This window comes from Cetorhinus maximus, chromosome 5, assembly GCF_964194155.1.
Source record: "Cetorhinus maximus chromosome 5, sCetMax3.hap1.1, whole genome shotgun sequence".
NCBI lineage: Eukaryota > Metazoa > Chordata > Chondrichthyes > Lamniformes > Cetorhinidae > Cetorhinus > Cetorhinus maximus.
The window spans coordinates 9,051,946-9,070,706 of NC_135883.1; the positions used below are offsets into that span (position 1 = coordinate 9,051,946).

The 18,761-nt window shown below is 40.9% G+C and overlaps 1 protein-coding gene across 2 annotated transcripts in view; it reads left to right on the forward strand.

The window, feature by feature from the left end:
- The window catches only part of drc1 (dynein regulatory complex subunit 1 homolog (Chlamydomonas)), a 112,263-nt gene that overhangs the window by 45,030 nt on the left and 48,472 nt on the right, over nucleotides 1–18,761 (forward strand). For both annotated transcript variants that reach the window (XM_078541510.1, XM_078541511.1), the window contains exons 8-12: nucleotides 778–917; nucleotides 1,839–1,973; nucleotides 7,099–7,334; nucleotides 9,247–9,434; nucleotides 15,906–15,995. In XM_078541510.1, the coding sequence (XP_078397636.1) occupies nucleotides 778–917; nucleotides 1,839–1,973; nucleotides 7,099–7,334; nucleotides 9,247–9,434; nucleotides 15,906–15,995 (789 nt within the window). The remainder of the gene's footprint in view (nucleotides 1–777; nucleotides 918–1,838; nucleotides 1,974–7,098; nucleotides 7,335–9,246; nucleotides 9,435–15,905; nucleotides 15,996–18,761) is intronic.

An 18,761-nucleotide genomic window follows, 5' to 3' on the forward strand; every position in this document is an offset into this window, starting at 1 on the left:
GATAATGACATGGTTGCTATTGCACAGTACCATTTCCTCTGTGCAACCTGGATCAGTAACAACTTGCAATTATATAGTGCCTTTAACATAGCAAAATGCCCCAGACTCTTTATAGGGTACAAATGGACAAAAATTGAGTCAAAAAGGAGACTTTAGCACAGGTGACCAAAAATGCGGACAAACTAATGGTTTGTAAAGGGGATCTTAAAAGAGTAGAGAGAAGTAGAATGGTGACATCGGTTAGGATGGGTAGTAGAGAGCTTAGGGCCAAGGTGGCTACAAGCATGGCTGCCAGTGGTTGAGGAAAGGAAGTGGGGAATGTTCAAAAGATTGGAGGAATACAGGGGTCTTGGAGGTTATAGGGCTGGAGATAGTAATAGTTGTAGGGCTGAAGGTGGTGATAGATATTGGACTGGGCAAAATAAGTCATAAGTTGGGAAGAACCACACAGGTGGTTGTACCTTACACAAAACAACTAAGTTAGTTTATACATATTTTCAAGGAGAGGAAAGACACAATCCATTAAATGATTACAGCAAATACAATTATTGTTCTAAAAACTCTGAAATGTGCAGTTATGGATTCCCCTCTTCTAATCTTGGCTTGTTCCTGGAGTGAAGTGTGCATGGTTTTCTCTCATAAGGTACTGATACTAAATATGTCAGTGACAACATTATGAGCAATGAATGACATGAAACCCACATGGGAGAAGTTGTGTTTTTTATATTAAATAAACACATAAAGTGGCGCCATTTAAGACCTTTATTATTTATTCAGATTCTAGAGCAACAGCTGGAGCAGATGAAAGCTATATACCAACTAAACCAAGAAAAGCTTGAATACAACTTCCAGGTGTTGAAGAAACGTGATGAAGAGAACACAGTCACAAAATCACAACAAAAAAGGAAGATTACCAGGTTACATAAATTACATAGAATTTTACAGCACAGAAACATGCCATTTGGCCCAGCAGGTGTTTACTCTCCACATGAGGCTTACTTCATCTCACCCTATCAATATGTTCTATTCCTTTCTCCTTCGTGTCCTTATCTAGCTTTCCCTTAAATGTGTCGATGCTATTCGCTTCAACCAATTCAATATGGTAGCAGATTCCACATTCTCACCATTCTCTGAGTAAAGATGTTTCTCTTGAATTCTACTGGATTTGCTGCCTTATGTTTATAGGAACATAGGAAAAATGCCTACAAGAAAGAGAGAATAGCAAATATTAAAGCAAAGCAAATTTTAAGTAAAATGATTATTCTAGATCAGTTTGCAGTAAACAATTGTCTCCTTAATTCGGGAATTTGGTGCCTTAGAATAAAAGGATACATTATGAATATAAGATGTTGCTTCCTTCTTTCTTTAAGTAGAATAATTTAAAATGCCCAAACTTGTGAAAGGTCTCACTAAGATCTTCTAGAAAAGTTAAATATTTCATTAAAATAGTGATATAGCTGACATTTTCTATCAGTCCTAAGCAACATACATGATTGATGTCAGCTGCTTATTATTTAAGTGCAGTAAGGACATTGCATTCAAAGTACTGTTTTAATAAAAAATTGTATAACTTTCCCTGAAGTGAGTGAAATAATTACTCATTAGAATCCATGAAGTGAGAGCATTGCCACTGAGACAAGGTGGCACTGAAGTTAGTTAAATGATAAAAAAGGGGCTGCAAATAATTGCTGGTCTGATCTGCTGGGTTTCAGGGATGCCAAGGACCCTGAGGTAGAAAGAGTTATTGGTGTGCGTAAGATGACCCAACAAACTTGCACTAATGTACTCTTAAGATGACTGCTCTAATTAAAATGTGTCTCATGTGAATTGTTTCACAGGCAACATGATATTCTGAACAAACTGATCAAAAGATTGGCTAAACAAGAGAAAATGTATCAAGAAGAGAATCAGAACTTAACTGAACAATACAAGAGGACTGTGGATCTATACAAGGACCTGCAGAAGAAAATTAGGTTTTGAATCCTATTTGAAAACATATCTGTTGTACATATCATCAATAAGGCTATCTCTCAGTACTGCCTCATATTCTTCATCAGCCAAATTCACTTTCTTCAACATTCTTCAATATCACTTCCTCCCGCATATGTCTCTGTAGAAGAGAAAAGCAGATCTCCAAGACTTTTACAAATATATTCTTGACCTCTGTACTGTCTGGCCTTTGGCCTTCTATTCACTACGGTTCCTCTGTAGGAGTTGATATGTCCAACCACTCTCTTGTCATCACCTTTGATGCCCTGTCTCCCAGCAAAGTACTGCATTTATTTTTTCTCTCTCTGGGATGGCCCCTGTCTTTGCTTTTTCAGGTCCAAGATGTGGATGTGCCTAGCACACAAGTGCCTTGGCTATGCAAAGTCAGATCTGGCTTAATCATGTCAAGCTTAACCAGGCCTCTCCTCTATTGGCAAAATGGTCCACTACTCTGGATTCACCTTGAAGGGCAAAGGTTGCCCCAATTCCTTTTCTATCAATCACTTCCTTAAACTCTTCTCCCCAGCCTCATCTCTAATAATAAGTAAGGAGATAATTGAATTTTTCATCTGCTATGAAGGAGGTCATCTATTTAGCTACCTTTGTTACTTTCCCATTTTCTTTTGCCCAAAAAGTTCCATTCCCAGCGGAGCCCTAAATCATTGGGCTGAATTTTGCCCTTGACGGGTGGGCAGGCCTGACCGACTCGGCGGTGGGCGGGTAGCCAATTACCGCCACCGAAACGGGCCTTGCCGCCATTTTACATGGGCGGGCCAATTAAGGCCCGCCCAGTGTGATGCCCGATGGGAAGTGCTATGCGCTCCCTGTGTGGGTGGAGGGGGGATTCTCCAAAAGAGCGCACAACTCCCTGAGGCTAAGTGCTGCCTCAGGGAGATCGCTGAAATGTTGTCAAAGTTTCAAAATAGAAAAATAAAAAAATCATTAACATGTCCCCTCATGTGACAATGTCACACGAGATGGGACATGTCACTAAAGTGCGCAAAAACTTTATTAAACTTTTTAAAAACCGACATGAAACCTCATCCCACCGGTGGATGAGGTTTCATGTTTTTCCTATTCCCCGCTGGGGCTCCTGGCCTGCCTGCCAACCTTAAGGTTGGACGGGCAGGGCCTTTAATTGCTTTAACTATCCTGTCAATGGCCTCAATTGGCCATTGACAGGCCGGCGGGCGGACAGCTGATTGTGCTGTCCCTCCGCCTTCCTGAATATTTAAATGGGGCGGGATGATGTCGGAGGTTCCGCCCGACGTCTTCCCGCGTCATTTTCGCCTTGGTGAGCGGGCCCCGCCCCCTGCTCGCCGACGGAAAAATTCAGCCCATTGTCTGTCTCTTTCTCTCTTTTCTCCCCCATCTCCCCCTTGCCCTCTCCAAACATATCTCATCCATGGGGCTCAGCTTCTGCTCCCAACCGCATTTTCACTGAACTTTTGGTTACCTAATGCCATTCCTAGTCTTCATTTTAGCTGGTATTGTAAATATTTTCCTCTCCTTAGGTGTTGTCCTTCATTTGAAAAATGCTATCATATCTCCTTTTTTGAATACCCACCCACTGTTCTCACTAAAGATTTGTATTTATTTTGCATTTTTCATGACCTCGGAATGTCCCAAAGCACTTTACAGCCAATGATGCACTTTTGAAGTGTAGCTGCTGTTGTAATTAAGGAAATACAGCATCTTAAAGTGTCACCCAAAAGACGGCATCCCCGACAGCGCCGCAATCTCTTAGTAGTGCACTGGAGTGTAAGCCTAGAGATTGTACACAAGTTTCTGGAGTGAAAACTATTGCCCCATTTCCAACCTGTAATTTTATGTTTGAATCAAGTTTCCATCCCTTCCACAGCTCCAAACCAGTAAAATCATTGTAAACATTCATTACGTCTATAGTGCCTTATCCAGTATTCAGTACTACTGCTCCAAAGGTGTACCTTCTCCCCTGCAGCCTGCAGCATGGAATCACCAACTTTCAGCTGCCTTCTTCAATCACCGGAGCTTCTCCTGAGCTCCTCTTTGATCACCAGGGCTTCTCCCGAGCCCTCTTTGATCACTAGGGCTTCTCCTGAGCCCTCGCTACTTAAATTCTGCCAACTGCAGTCCTTTTACCCCTGGGAGTCTCTTTCTATGTTCCTCTCTGTCTTCTTAGCTGGAACCTCTCACTGTCTGGGACTCTTATTTTGAAAATGGTGCCCTGCTTCTGGGTCACATGATCCTATTTTTGCACCATTTCCTTTTTGCGCAGGCGTACTGGGCTTGTCCTCACCCTGAAGAATTACAGAAATGCCAGATTGCTTCATGTGCCACCCTCTCCCGGCCCGCACATGCGCAAAACTCCTGAGGCCTGTTGGGATCTGGAGTTCCCGGTCCCAGCTCCACGAGAAGATAAGTTGGATCTCGTAACAATGTGCTGTCTGAGTTTCCATTTGTATATTGATAACACTCTTCAGCTCTTCCTCTTGACCACTTTTCTGAACTGTTCCACTGCTCGTGTGCCATTACACTGTTTGCCCTGTTATTCAATCTTGTAAGAGCCATTACTTCTGCACTACGAAAAACCAAAGCTATTGTGTTTGGCCGCCGATACTGCCTTTGTATCCGTGCCACAGACTCTATTCCCCCCTCTCTATCTACAGTTTAGGCTGAATTAGACAATCACATCCTGTCAACTCTGAGATGAACTACCTTTCTCATGTTCTCTCTATCACAAAGACTGCCTATGTAACTTTCTTAACTTCACCCACTTTCATTTCTGACTTTATCCATCTGTTGTTAAAACTATCATTTATGATGTTATCATTTGCAAAAAATTACCAACCCCCCACCCCCCGGAGGCGGGGCCTGCTCGCCGATGTGTAAAATGACGCGTGGTGATGTCGGGGGGGATCTTCCGACGTTGCTGCGCCCCATTTAAATTTTCAGGAAGGCGGGGGCGAAATCAGCTGTGTGCCCGCTGACCTGTCAATGGTCAATTGAGGCAATTAAGTAATTAAAGGACCTGCCCATCCAACCTTAAGGTTGGTGCGCAGGCCAGGAGCCCCAGTGCGAATTAGAAAAAGCATGAAACCTCATTGGGATGAGGTTTCATGTAGGTTTTTAAAACTTTCAATAAAGTTTTTGTGAAAATTATGGACATGTCCCAACTCATGTGACACGGAGGGACATGTTAGGGAAATTTTATTTTTCTATTTTTAGGTTTTTTACATTTACAGCCGATCTGCCTGAGGCTACACTTAGTCTCAGGGAGATGAGTGCGCTCTTTCGTGCGAATGCTTCCATGCGGATGTCATGCTGGGCAGGCCTTAATTGGCCCGCCCATGTAAAATGGCACTGCGCCCCCAATTGGGGGTGTTGATCAAAAACGCGCCTGTGTGCGCCCGCCATTCAACTTTGCCCCCGACGGGGGGAATAATTCAACCCATAATCTTCAACTCAACCAATACGATTTTGCTGTATCTGTCCCACATCATGTCTTGCTTGCACATCACACCTGTCTGTGTTGATCTACATCGGCCCTAGTCCAATAAATGTCTCAAATTTAATATTCTCATTTGTGTGTCTCAATCTCTTCATAGTCCTGCATCTTTTTCTCTCTGTAACCTCTTATAGCCCTACATACCTTTCTGTACTCTTCATTCCTCTGAGTCTGGCCTCTAGTCTTTGTAACTACAAGTCTTTCATTCTTTGCTCCCTCCCTTCACCTCACCATGGGTGTCTATATCTCCAGCCACCTTGTCCCATTCTTTGGAACTTCTTGCTTATATCCCTCTGTTTCAATACCACCACCTCATAAAATCCTTCTCTGTTTGGCCAAGATTTTTAGTTAACCCTCCAATCTCCTACTTTTTCACAGCATCTGTTTCCCTTATGTGTCTTTGAGGCACTTTGAGATACCTTTCTATTTTAGAAGTGGTATATAAATTCCAGTTAGAATTATATTATTTCATTGGTTGATACCAACGCTACACTGACACTGAAATTGAAGTATATTCATATTACTTGCAGCATACATTATATTATATACATGGACTATCGATACTTAATGGTAAATTAGGTAGGTTAGCATTCCATTCAATAAATATGTTTTGACTTTTACATTCCAGCATTGCCAAGTGATTCACAAGATAAGGTAGTCTTTTTTCTGTTTCCTTTGGTATTACTTCACCGAAGACAACTCTTTTATCCTGCAAGTGTTATAACCATTCAGACTGGAGGCTGTAGTTATAGCTAGATGAAGGTTTGCAACTTATGTTAATGGAACAATCCATGCTTCCTAAAATATTTACCACCGTGTATACTCATCATAAATTCTGCTACTGTACCAATCATTTGGAGTGCATAGTACTCACATTCTGCTGAACTGATTTTAGCATGAGGACTCCCAATTCCAGAATTACGAGCCCAATATGTCCTTATAATTTTTAAAACTGTAGATGGTGGAATGGGATTAGGAGGAGGTGGAATTGTCACATGATGAACATACCATACGAAGAAACCATTTCTTCTTAACATGTAGATCTTGATTGTGATCATCAGCCATTTTTCTGAATGCATCCAGTTATTGTCAAGTTCTTATTAGCAAAACTAATCATGTGAGGGGAGCACATCTTAAGGGCATTTGATTATAATACTTAGGTCAATAGCTGAACCATTTTTGAAGTAATATGTGTAATCCTAGGTATCCAAATTTCATGAGGCATCCAAGGGTCATTAATCTATCAGAGAAGCTTGAGGGAAGAGTGACATGGATGATTTTATGACTTTGACATCTAGGTTATGAAGAGTGGCTTACAGACCTGATTTGGTATTATTGGGGTAAAGAACATTGAGAGCAGGGAATGATCCGTGTCTATAAAATGCAAACAAGCATAGATATGTGAAACAAATAGGTCCTGTAATTTTTCATATGAACACAATTATGCAAGTTTAAAATTAACAGATCTCAAATAAGACTAGAGATTGGAAGGATTATTTTCTTTGCAAGTCTCCTAGACTATGAAGCAGTCCACGCTGTTGTAACTCATTTCTAAAAAAAAACTTGATAAATGTTTGATTAGAATGTTGTAAAAATCAGTACTTTATCTTTTCGTTTATCAGACGTTTTGCTGCAATTGATGCAAAGAAATTTGAAGGCATTTGGTTAATGAATGAGAAAGAGGCAAAGGATCTAGTCAGAAAGGCCCTCGATGTTGACCAAATAATTCATGAGCAACAGCTGGGTTTGAGTTGGACAAGTCCAGATCTGTGTTTTATGAATAATGTTGGACCTATAGTATGCAATACCAAGAAGAAAAAAACAGCTGCTCAGCTGGCAGAAGAAGTTATTCTAGGAGGTAAGGATTCTTTAATGTGTGTAAGTGTTGTATAGGAAATTAAAAGTGGGCATGGGATTAGTAGTAACCTTTAAATGGTAACTGGTCAGTTGTAAATAACCAAGATAATTTTCAAGTATATTGATCAGTTGATAACTTAAAATGAAATAACTTAATTGGGTGCTTTATGTATCACATATGTCGTATTATGATTTTTTTCCATTTGATTTGGTGTGTTCTACTATGTGAAAACTGATGACAGTGATAAATAAGTTTTTTATTCATTCTTGGAAGGTGAGCATCGCTGGCAATCATTTATTGCCCATCCCTAATTGCCTCTGAGTGGCTTGCTAGGCCATTTCAGAAGGCAGTTAAGAGTCAACCACATTGCTGTGGGTCTGGAGTCATGTATAGGCCAGACCAGGTAAGGACAGCATGTTTCCTCCCCAGAAGAGCATTAAGGCTTTTTCTGACAATCTGGTGGTTTTATGATCATTATTAATGGACTAATGTTTATTCCCGATTTATTAATTAATTGAATTGGGTCGGGATTTTCCAGCTCTGTCATGGCGGCACCCTTCTTGGGAAATTCGGCGGCCTAGCCAAAAGCCCATTGAAAGTCCCGCCCTTGGGATTTGAACTAATTTCTCCAGAAAATATGTTTGCATTTCTGGGTTACTAGTCCAGTAACATTACCACTATGCTACCGTTTGTAATGAAAAATAATGAAAAAAGTAATGAAAATAGTAATGAAAAAAGAAAATCCTCCAGCTTATCAGTCCCACTCTAGACTGGCGGCTGTCCTAAGATGTTTGGGTATGAGAAGCTATGAAGAAATCAAGCCCATTTTCAGCCCATCTCAGTGAAGGATCATAATTGGGCCTAGTCAGCAATGGCTGAGATTTTATTTTCATGTTAAGATTATGTTTTCTGACATTTCTTGGGTTGTCCTTTTCTATGGGGAGGATTTTCCCCTCGTCGGGCAGGCGTGGTGAGCTGGCCCGGGAGCTGCTGCGCAACGGACTGCCGCCCGTGATCGGGCCCCGACTGCGATTTCACGCTGGCTGGCCAATTAACAGCCAGCCAGTGTGAATCACACACAGAAACGCTTAGCGCTGCCTGGGTCGGGGGGTGGGGGGGGGAGGGCGAGCACGGAAATCAGCGCGTGGGCGCGCTCACAGGAAAAGTCCCTGAAGACACTGAGCTGCCTCAGGGGGCTGCAGATTTTTAACCTTACAAATAAAAATGGTGAAATTAAGGAAAACATGTCCCCTCATGTGACTTCACATGAGCAGGGACACGTTAGAAATGAGATTTAAATATTTTTATTTTATTCTTAATTAACATTGGAAACCTCATCCTGCCAGTGAATGACATTTCCTCAAAAATCCAAAGGCCACTTGGCCTTTTCGCCCACCCGCCAACCATAATGTTGGATGGGCAGGGCAAAATTCCATTTAATTAATGAATTAATGGGCTTAACAGCCCTCTTAATTGTTGGCGGATGCGCTGCCAACCGAAATATCGCACAGATGCGCGATGACGCTGGGACGCTCGCCTGACGTCATCGCGCCCTATTTCACACTCGTGCATGTTGGGTGCGTGCCCGCACTGTGAGCTGAAAATTCAGCTCTATGTGCATCTTGAAAATCAGAGAGTGGAATGGCCAGCCTGCTCCAAAATTTCTGCATCATTATTGCTCTGCCTGGTTTTCTACCCTCTTCTTTCCAGGAGGCCACGGTTCAGCAGTCATATCCCTGCAATATTATTCCTGACATCAGGAAATCGGAATAATGGGCGTATCAAACCTGGATCTCACCATTTTATAGTTTTGTAACTTGGTGCTCCAATGTACTTCATCATTGCACCAAATGAATAGGTTTTGAAATTAGTAAAATGTGGACTTCAACAAAGTTCAAACTTGTTTTGACAGAAAGAAGGGAAAGGGATTTGGAGGAAGGAACAGAAAAAAGCCAGAAACCACCGCTGTGGAATGCCATTTTCCAAAACATTTGTTATTCAGCTAGTGAGGAGAAGGCATTGCAATTATGTGGTGGGGAACCTGGAAATATCTCATTGTCAACAGTCAAGACATTGCTAGAAGTCTTGTGCGATGAGTCTGTGAGTATTTTTGTTGATCCTTGAATGCAGAATTTCATTTGATAAGACGTAATTGTTTCATGTAGTGGGTAAAAATGGCTCCTGCTTCAATCCTTTAATCACAAAGGAATGACATTAGAGGTCACATGACTCAGATCATATGACAATGGCAAGCCACAGTACACAGCAAGCAACTGTGCCAAAAGGAATTTCTCCAAACATCCCCCACTTTTCATATAAAGAAAAAAAAATACATTGCATGCACTATCATTTGTAGTAGCAAGTTACCCACATACATGGTCCATAAAGAAAGTCATCACGTGTGAACAGGAAACAGTTCATTCTAGCCTGCCTCACTTCCATCTCTCTCTACATACCATTGCACACATAGGGCAGAATTTTGCCCTTGGCGGGGGTGCCCGGTGGGAGCGGGCGGCGGCGGGCTGCCCGTGATTGACACCGCACCCTGATTTTACGCGGGTGGGCTAATTAAGGTCCCCCAGCGTGGAACGTGAGTGGCAGTGCTCAGCGCTGCCGGTGTGGGCGGGGATAGGAGGGTGAATGGGCCTCCCGGAGCTGCCTCAGGGAGATGAAGCGCTGTTTAAAAAAACTAATGAAGAAAATAAAAATGTCATACGAGTCACATGAGGGGACATGTTTTTAATTCCAATGTAAAACTTTTGCTTTATTTTTATTTGCTTTAGGAAACCTTATCCCGCCCGTGGATGAGATTTCCTAAAAAGTGCAAAGGCCGCTTGGCATTTTCGCCTGCCCGCCAACTGTAAGGCAGTGTAAATTTGAATTAAATGACCTTTTTAATGGCCTTAATAGGCCTTTTAATTGTTGGCGGGCATGCTGCTGACTCCGGCGCTTGCCTGCTGAGCGAAATATCGCGAGACTACGCGATGATGTTGTGCGAGCGTCCTGACGTCATTGTAATTCATTTTACCCCCGGCCGGGTCAGGTGCGTGCCCGTCCGCCGAGCTCAATATTCTGCCCATACTCTTTAAAGCATTCAGGTCTTCTTATGATCTGCACGTGGGTTGTTATTGATTGTTACTCTAGTGTCTGCTGGTTTCTGGGGTGACTTTACCTCTCCAGGGAATGTCGTTGCTGTGGCAAGTGTTGCGTTTGTTGGGGAACAATTGACCTTTGGGACTGATGGTTGTTCTGTTCTTTGTTCAGTTGGTGAAATCAACTCTTCCACACCAGCTGTCTGCTGTGAAGGAACAGCTTCTCTGGTTGCATGTATGTGTTTGCGTTTGCAACAATATATCTGGTTGTTCATTTTCACTGTGTACAATCGAGGTGACAACTGATTTACACAGGTTCCAAGTTGCCAAGTAGGCTAACTTTTGGTGAGACCGTTGAATGTTTGCTCTTGGACCGGCTCTCCAACTCTCAGCTTTCTCAAAGTGAAATTTGGCTTTCTGTTGTTTCACTTTGATTTTGTCACTCACTCCCTCTTATTGCTCCTGGCTTCAGTAGTTTTTTTTTAGCTATTGGAAGAATAGTTTGGCTGCATTGTGACATTAGTCACTGGACTGGGCTACTTCCCATACCTTCAGTAGGTGTGTTTCTCCACTCTAAAATTGCCTTGTACACATCTGTGCTGGATCTACTTGATTTTTTGATGATCCCTTTGGCAATTTTCACCACTGCCTCAAGACTTTCCATTTGACCGAGGATAGAGTAAGATGTGTAGTGTTGAATTTCCCAATCTTTCGTGAAATGCCAGATTCTTCACTTGTAACCTGAGAGCCATCGTCCATCAACACAATTTTAGGAATGCCATGACGACTGAAGTGTGAGTTCAGGCATTCTACGATCTCACTGGTAGTCGTTGGCATCAGCTTGCCTAACTCCCAGTAGTCTGAATAGTAGTCGATGGTGACGAAATAGTTCCAAAGAGAGTGAAGAGGTCAACTCCAGGCTTCATCTCTTCATCAATGGTCTTCCTGGGATGTCATGAGTTATAAGCAACTCTTTAGCTTGCTTAGCTTGATGTTCATTACAAGCACTGCACTGGCTGATATGGTCCTTGATCTCATTGCTCATGTTTGGCCAGTACTTAGAGCACTTCTCTTGCCTCCCTCAGATTAGAGTCAATTCTTGATGGCTTGCTGGGATGTTCTTCAGCATCTTTTTCCTCATCTCTTTAGGGATGATGACTCTAGTTTATTTGTACAAGTTGCCATCTTGGGCAATCACTTCATCCCTGTATGCCCAACATTCTCTTATAGCAATAGGTGTTAAGTGTGTCCTTTATGGTTTCAGGCCATCCTTTCATCTCTACTTCCTGCAGCACTAGGAGAGTTGCATCTCATTGTATAGCTTGCTTGATCTGAGCAAGACGTTTGTCTGTTAGATTCAATGTCTCTTCTGGGTTGATGACTTCCAGGCCTTTGCTTCTCATTGAATCTGGAAAATTTCACACACTGTCCTAGTATCATCAACTTCCTTCAAAGCGATTGCAGCTCTTGGGAGCATGTCAAATATGTACATCTGCTTCTCTTGCTTGTACTTAATTTCCAAATGATTTCTCTGCAAACAAAGGAACATCCTTTGCAGACAGTTTGGAGCAAATAGAAGTGGTTTGAGAAAGGTGCTTTGAAGTGGCTTGTGGTCAGACTCCACCATTACTTTGTCTCTCCCAGTCAGGTACTGATTAAAATGCTCACAAGCAAACACAATAGCCAGGCACTGTTTCTCAATCCGTGTGTAGCATTGTTCAGTTTGTGGTAATGCTCTGGATGCAAACACAACTGTCCTTGCTGCATGAGGGTTGCTCCAAGTTCTGTTTCGCTGGCATCACAGTACCTCAGCACTGATGTCATCACAAATTGTTTGATGCAAGTGAAGGCTGCATCTTATTCTGTAACCCAATACTACTGAACATCTTTTGCAATAAGCTTGCGTAGAAATGACAAATTGGGCAAGAACTTTGCTAGATAGTTCACAAATCCAACAAATTATTGCACCGCCTTCACATCAGTTACTTGCTGCATTTCTGCTTCAGCTCCCACCTTATCAGGATCAGAGCAAAATTCCTTTTGCTGTTAGTACATGACCTATGTACTTGACTTCCGTCATCTTCATTTGCAGTTTTTCTTGTTCCGCTTCAGGTTCACCAGGCAAGCTCTCTCTTGCAGTCTCACTAGATTTGGATCATGATCTGCGATGGCTTCTTCCATCCTATCTCCACATCCATTGACTATCAGATCATCCACGATCGCTTCCACTCCTGGAAGATAATTATTTACTGTCTCACACTGTCGGCATTGGTGCTCTAGAAATGCCAAACGGCATGTGCAACAACTGTACCTCCCAAATAGCGTCCAGAACATAGCCAAAAAACTGCTGCTTTCATCCAGCTTCACTTTCCAGTATCCACCCTTCACATCCAGGGTGGTAAAGACCTTTGCCTTGGAAGTTGTGGCAAAATTTCTTCAATAGTTGGCATGGGGTAGTGAGATCTGTTCAAAGCTTTATTGAGGTCTCATGGATCTAGGTACACTCTCTTTTCCAGTTTTTTTTTATGGCTATCATGCTGCTAATCCAGTCTGTCGGAGTTGTCACTTTCTTGATTACTCCCATCTTTTCAAGCTCCTCTCTCTTGTCTTTCAGGCTGGACTTGAGGGCAGCTGGAACTCAATTTGGAAGATGCTGAGTTGGTCTCACGCTCTTATCTATTTCATGATGATATTCACCAGGAAGACGTCCAAGACCTGTGAAAACATCTTTTGTACGTAGAGGGTTACCAGTCCAAGCTTTTGACTTGTTTTAGCTGAGATGAGGGGGCTTTGCTTAGTGTCTACTCTTTGGAATTGCAGATCTTCTTTCTTCCCCATTTCATTGGGCTCTCAGCTTAGTTTTTCCTTTTGGGGTGAGCATTGTTCCACCATCTAACCTCAACTTTACCTTCAATTACTTTCATTTTCAAGTCACCATCTTGAGAAACTTCACACAGGTCTGTGAAGCTCATGATGTTGCACACAGCACTAATGTCTATCTGACATTCATATTAGCCTGATGCTCTCCTTCTGCAGTTGTCATTCCAATAGTCAAAAACAGTTTCTTACCCTGATGGTGCCAGCCTGTTCTAGGGCGTAGAGTGATTTGTCAGAATCATTGTCCGACATCTCTCCAGCACCCAACTTTATGGACTTGCTTTTCTTCTTGCCAGCAAAACACTTGCTTGCAAAGTGATTCAGCTTCTTTCAACACCTTTCCCCTTGCCTAATGGCCTACTCCTGCTCCTATTTCTTATGACCTTATGATCTTATCTTTTTTTTTGTGTGGTGCCCTGCACAATATTTACATCCAGTACCCTGGCCTTGATCTTTCTGCCGGCCCTTTTGTAAATAATTCTTCCTTTTCTCCATTGTCTTGTGCTTGTAAGGCCTGAACTGTCTTTTTCAGCACAGTGCAAAACTTCATCAGTTCTTCCATCAATATTCTTCAGCTGATGACTGACCACTTCAGAACTTCTGTACATGTCGATAGCTTTCTTGAGATTAAATTTCTTTTCTCTCAGCTACTTTGCTCTCACGGCAGGATATTTCATTTTTAATCTCTGATCAGATCATCCTTCAGTTGCTCGAACTCACAAGATTCAGCTGGATGTCTCAATGCAGTCACATACTGATCAATATTCTCTCCCACTTTCTGAGCTCTGGTGTTGAACACATAGATTCATAATTAACATTAGTAGAGACTTCAAAGTGGGTCTCTAAGGCCTCCAAAATTTCACAAGACTGATTTTTCTGCTCCTCAGTGAGGTCTAGGGTACGGTACAGCTTGTAACACACTTTCCCCAGCACTAATAACAGAGTTGCTATTCTTATTTGTTCAGGTTTCTTATTTAACTCTGTGGCAATTTCATGGTTCTGCCATTGAAACTGGAAGAATTTCCAATTCATTTTCAAATCTCCCTTCATCTCCATAGGAGATGGTATCAATGCCATACTGACTCACCCAGCAGTCAATGTCCTGTATACAATTGAAGACTGGAGTTTTAATTATCCTCTACTATTTCTTTCAGCAGCTGGCTCTCTTACAGCTATCAAAATTCACTCAAATTCAACTGCATACTCCTGAGACCATGCTTCATGTAATGGGTAAAAATGGCTTCTGTCTCAATCCTTTGCTCACAAAGGAATGTCATCAGAGCTCACATGACTCTGAGGTCACACGACTATGACAAGGCACAGTACACAACAGGCAACCATGCACAAAGGCATTTCTCCAAACAATAATTGCGCCGTACAATCTCTTTGCTCAGGTTATAAAATTTCCTTGACTCTACTCAGTAGAATGTGCTCCCAATATCCTGTATTGGATAATTAATAAAGCTCTTGTATGAATTGAACTGTTTCCACAAGGTAACCCATGCATGTGATATGTATACAACATAATGGGGTGGAGTTTCAGCCAGGGTGTGTTGATGTTCCCAGTGCAGCTCACCCAAAATCAGCCAAACCACTGGGAAAAATTGAGGAATTTTGAGTGCAAGTTATGTTCGGCACAAATCGTGTTTCCACTATCTTTGGTGCTAGCTTAAAAGACATCATACTGAAACCTGACCATGCCCACGAAACTGGTCACACTCAAGGTCAAATTAATCACCATGCCTTGTTTCTGCTAATTATGTCTATTAGTGGGCCTCGAGGAATTTGTTAAAATTGAGCTTTTTAGGCACAAAAGCACCAATAGACACTTTTGAAAAGATTTTAAACTTAATAAAAAAAAATTACTGTACACCAATGAAACTAGTAAATGATTCTGTATGGTTTTTTAAAATGTATTTTCAATTATTTAAAATTCAGATTCTCAGGCGATTAACTATTTACTCTTACATATATTGAGGAATATTTTTTAATGCAAAAAAAGTTACATCTGTAACACTGCCTGATTTTGCTGTTTCATGGACAATTTAATGTTTGTTATTATACAAATAGCTTTGAGCAGAAATTTGAACCATAAAACCAATTTAGACCGATGTTTTCCCCAATTGCTGACTGCACCCAAAATGAATTTTTTTTTTTTTTACAGTGCAATACACTGAATCAAATTCAAAAAAAAAAATCAGTAAGTCCCATTTAGGCAGGTGAGATGTCAATCATTCACGTAATTGAATGTTTGCCACTTTCCTATAGAAAAGGCTCATGATGGCAAAGATTAAATCTTGTGAAAGGCGATGAGGTGTGGTCAAAAGGGAAGGGTCAAAGAAATTTAATTCTCAGTTGAATATGAAGTACATGTGACAAGTCAATGGTAGGTCATAAAGAACTTTGATGAAGAGTAGGATAAAGTTTGGAATTTTCAATCATTAGCATCATTCTGTGGGTACAATACTTCAGTAAGAAAATAAAGAAATGAGATGCAGATCCACACCAGTTACAAGGCAATGTGTAAAGAATTCATTTCCAAAGAATTCTCCTCTGTATTGCTATATTTAGAACATAAAGAAACATTTTCTTCTTTTGACAGGGTTTCCTGATTGAAAGCAAGCTGCTTAAAATCCTTGCTCCCCTCAAGAAAGATGAACGATATCTAATAAAACTGGATGCCATATTTGCAGTAAGAGCTACAGATTTTCATGAGGACATTTCCATGCAGCCTTTAGATTTTCTATCTGATTTTGATAAACACCTTTTTTAGTCTTTTACTTTACTAAGATGGCCTAGTGCTTCATGAAATTGATAGTGTAAATTCAATGGGTACCTTAAAGTAGTAGCCTTGTTTAATTAGAGTGGTATTACTGTACAAAATGTGTACTTAGAAAAGAAAGATAATTGCATGGCCAGGTACTATTGCTGACAGGTACAATATTCATACAATTCTTCAATGCTGTTAATATTCTTCACTTAATATTTCAATTGAGTTATTTGTGAGCCCTCACCTGACTATTAACTAATACCCCAACCATCCACTGCACATGCTTGGATGTTGTTATAATTTGATGAATTAATTTTGGTAGGAAAAATGAGGAGAGGCAATATTAATTAAATGGTGTAATTTTAAAGGGGGTGCAGAAACAGAGGGACCTGGTGTGTATGTACACAAATCTTTGAAGCGGCAGGATAAATTGAGAAAGCTGTTACAAAGTACAGGATCCTTTGCTTTATAAATAGAAGCATAGAATAATAAAGGAAGTAGTAACCTGGTTAGGTTCCAGCTGGAGTATTGTGGCCAATTCTGGGTATTATACTTTAGAAAGCATGTCAAGGTCTTGGAAAGGGTATAGAGGATATTTACTAGAATGGCACCAGAATGATTGACCAATTACTTTGAGAGACTGAAGAAACTGTGGTCATTTTTCTTCGAGCAGAAAGGTTAAAGGGAAATGTGTGCAAAATCACAAAGGGTTTTAATAAAGTAAATAAGGATAAATTGTTTCCAGTTACAAAGGGTTGTGCAACCGAGGACACAGATTTAAGGTAATTGGCAAAAGAAGCAGAGGTGACAAGAGAAAACATTTTTTTAATTCAGCAAGTTGTCATGACCTGGAATGCATTGCCTGTAAGGTTGGTGGAGGCCAATTAAATAATAAGTTTCAAAAAAGAATTTGATAAATAATTGGAAAGAAACATTTAGCAGGACTATGGAGAAAGAGCAAGGGAATGGCTCTAATTGTATAGTCTTTCAAAGAATCAACAAAGGCCTGATGGGTCGGTTGACCTTCTTCTGTGCTGTATAATTCTCTGAATACTAAAATAGAAAAAGTAAATTTTCCTCCTCATGTCTTGTCAAACACCTTGCCAGAAAATTGGCACAACTTGCTGCATTTGCTGTGACAGTATTGATTAGTGCGATTCTAGCAATGTAAAGCAAGTATCTTAAGGGTTTAATTACTGGACTGTTAAAGCTCTACAACGTGTAGCAACTCTCAGGCAGCCTTGCTAAGGGCATAATCTATCATTTTAAGAATACTGATAGGAGGTTTCTAATGTTGTACTTTTTTGGGCCTTTATCTGCGTAAATTATAAAACACTTATTTCTAAATTATAGGCTACAGCAGTTGGTCAGATCACTGTGAACATTGAGACTTGGAAATGAATAGCACAAACATTACAATATCCTAATACCATCAAGGCAGATCGGATCTTCAATTGTGGGAAGATAATAACGCTGAGGTAGATTGAAAACACGTTTAAATTAAAACAGAGGCTGGGATTTTCCGGCCCCGTCATGGGCGGGACCTGCAGCAGGCGAGGCGCCCCAGCCAGAAGCCCATCGACTTGCGGGCGGACTAGAAGATGCCGGCGGCGGGCGGGTGCGGAAAATCCCACCCAGCATTTTTTTTTTTTACACACTGAATCAAATTCCAAAAAGAAAGGAAAAGACGAGCAAATTCCAATTTGGTAGTTGAGATGTCACTTATTCACGTAATGGAATGTTAGCCACTTTCCGATAGAAAAGGCTCCTGACGGCAAAGATTAAATCTCATGAAAGGCCATGAGGTGTGGTCAAAAGGGAAGGATCAAAGAAATTTAATTTATAAATTGGTAATTTTGAGAATTATCAACTCAAAAAACTCCCTTTCTATTCGCAAGTATATTGTTCACAAATGTCTGACCATAATTCTATAATTTACTCAGCAAGAGGTTCCCAGACATATGTACTTTGGAGTTATTACCCTCTAAATTATACTTATTGTGATTGCTGCACAGAATCAATTACATCTGATATAAAAAGCAACTATTGGCAAGTCCATGAACAATAGAAATATGAAAAGCATATATTACCATCACAGGCCAAAAACAAAAGGAAAATTCAAATTTATAAACGCAGTTTATTTTTCTTAATACATTTTCTGTGCTTTTAATTATAATTTGGTTGCCTGCTTCCAACTGAGATGTGATCTTCAACATTTGAATATTCCCCGAATATCACAAGCGCATTTAGCATCCTGGAAATGCTTAGCCAAGGAATGAGGTCCTAATTTTAATCTGAAAACAGGTATGGATTTCTCCAAGCCTATGAAGCCATATGACAGATTTTTAAAAATCATATGTGAAGATATGGGACCATACCTTTTTGTCATTTTCTACCCATTCCAAAAAGCTTTTTTTCAAATATTGAAGCTCTGTTAGATCAAAGGGTGGTACAAAAGTAGGGTACAGTGGTACCTTTGTCATGTTAGATTTGAAATATCAATGGGGAGGACAGCAACATACTGTTGGAAGCTTGGCAGAAATAGTTCCACTAACAATACTTAGTTCCCCAACTCTATATAATTCAAAATTTTGGGAAGGCAAACAGACATTTTTCTTCTCTTGTCTCATCAAGTTGTCTGGTTGAAAAGTGGCACAATTTAAATTCATGGATCTCTAGCAAGCCCAA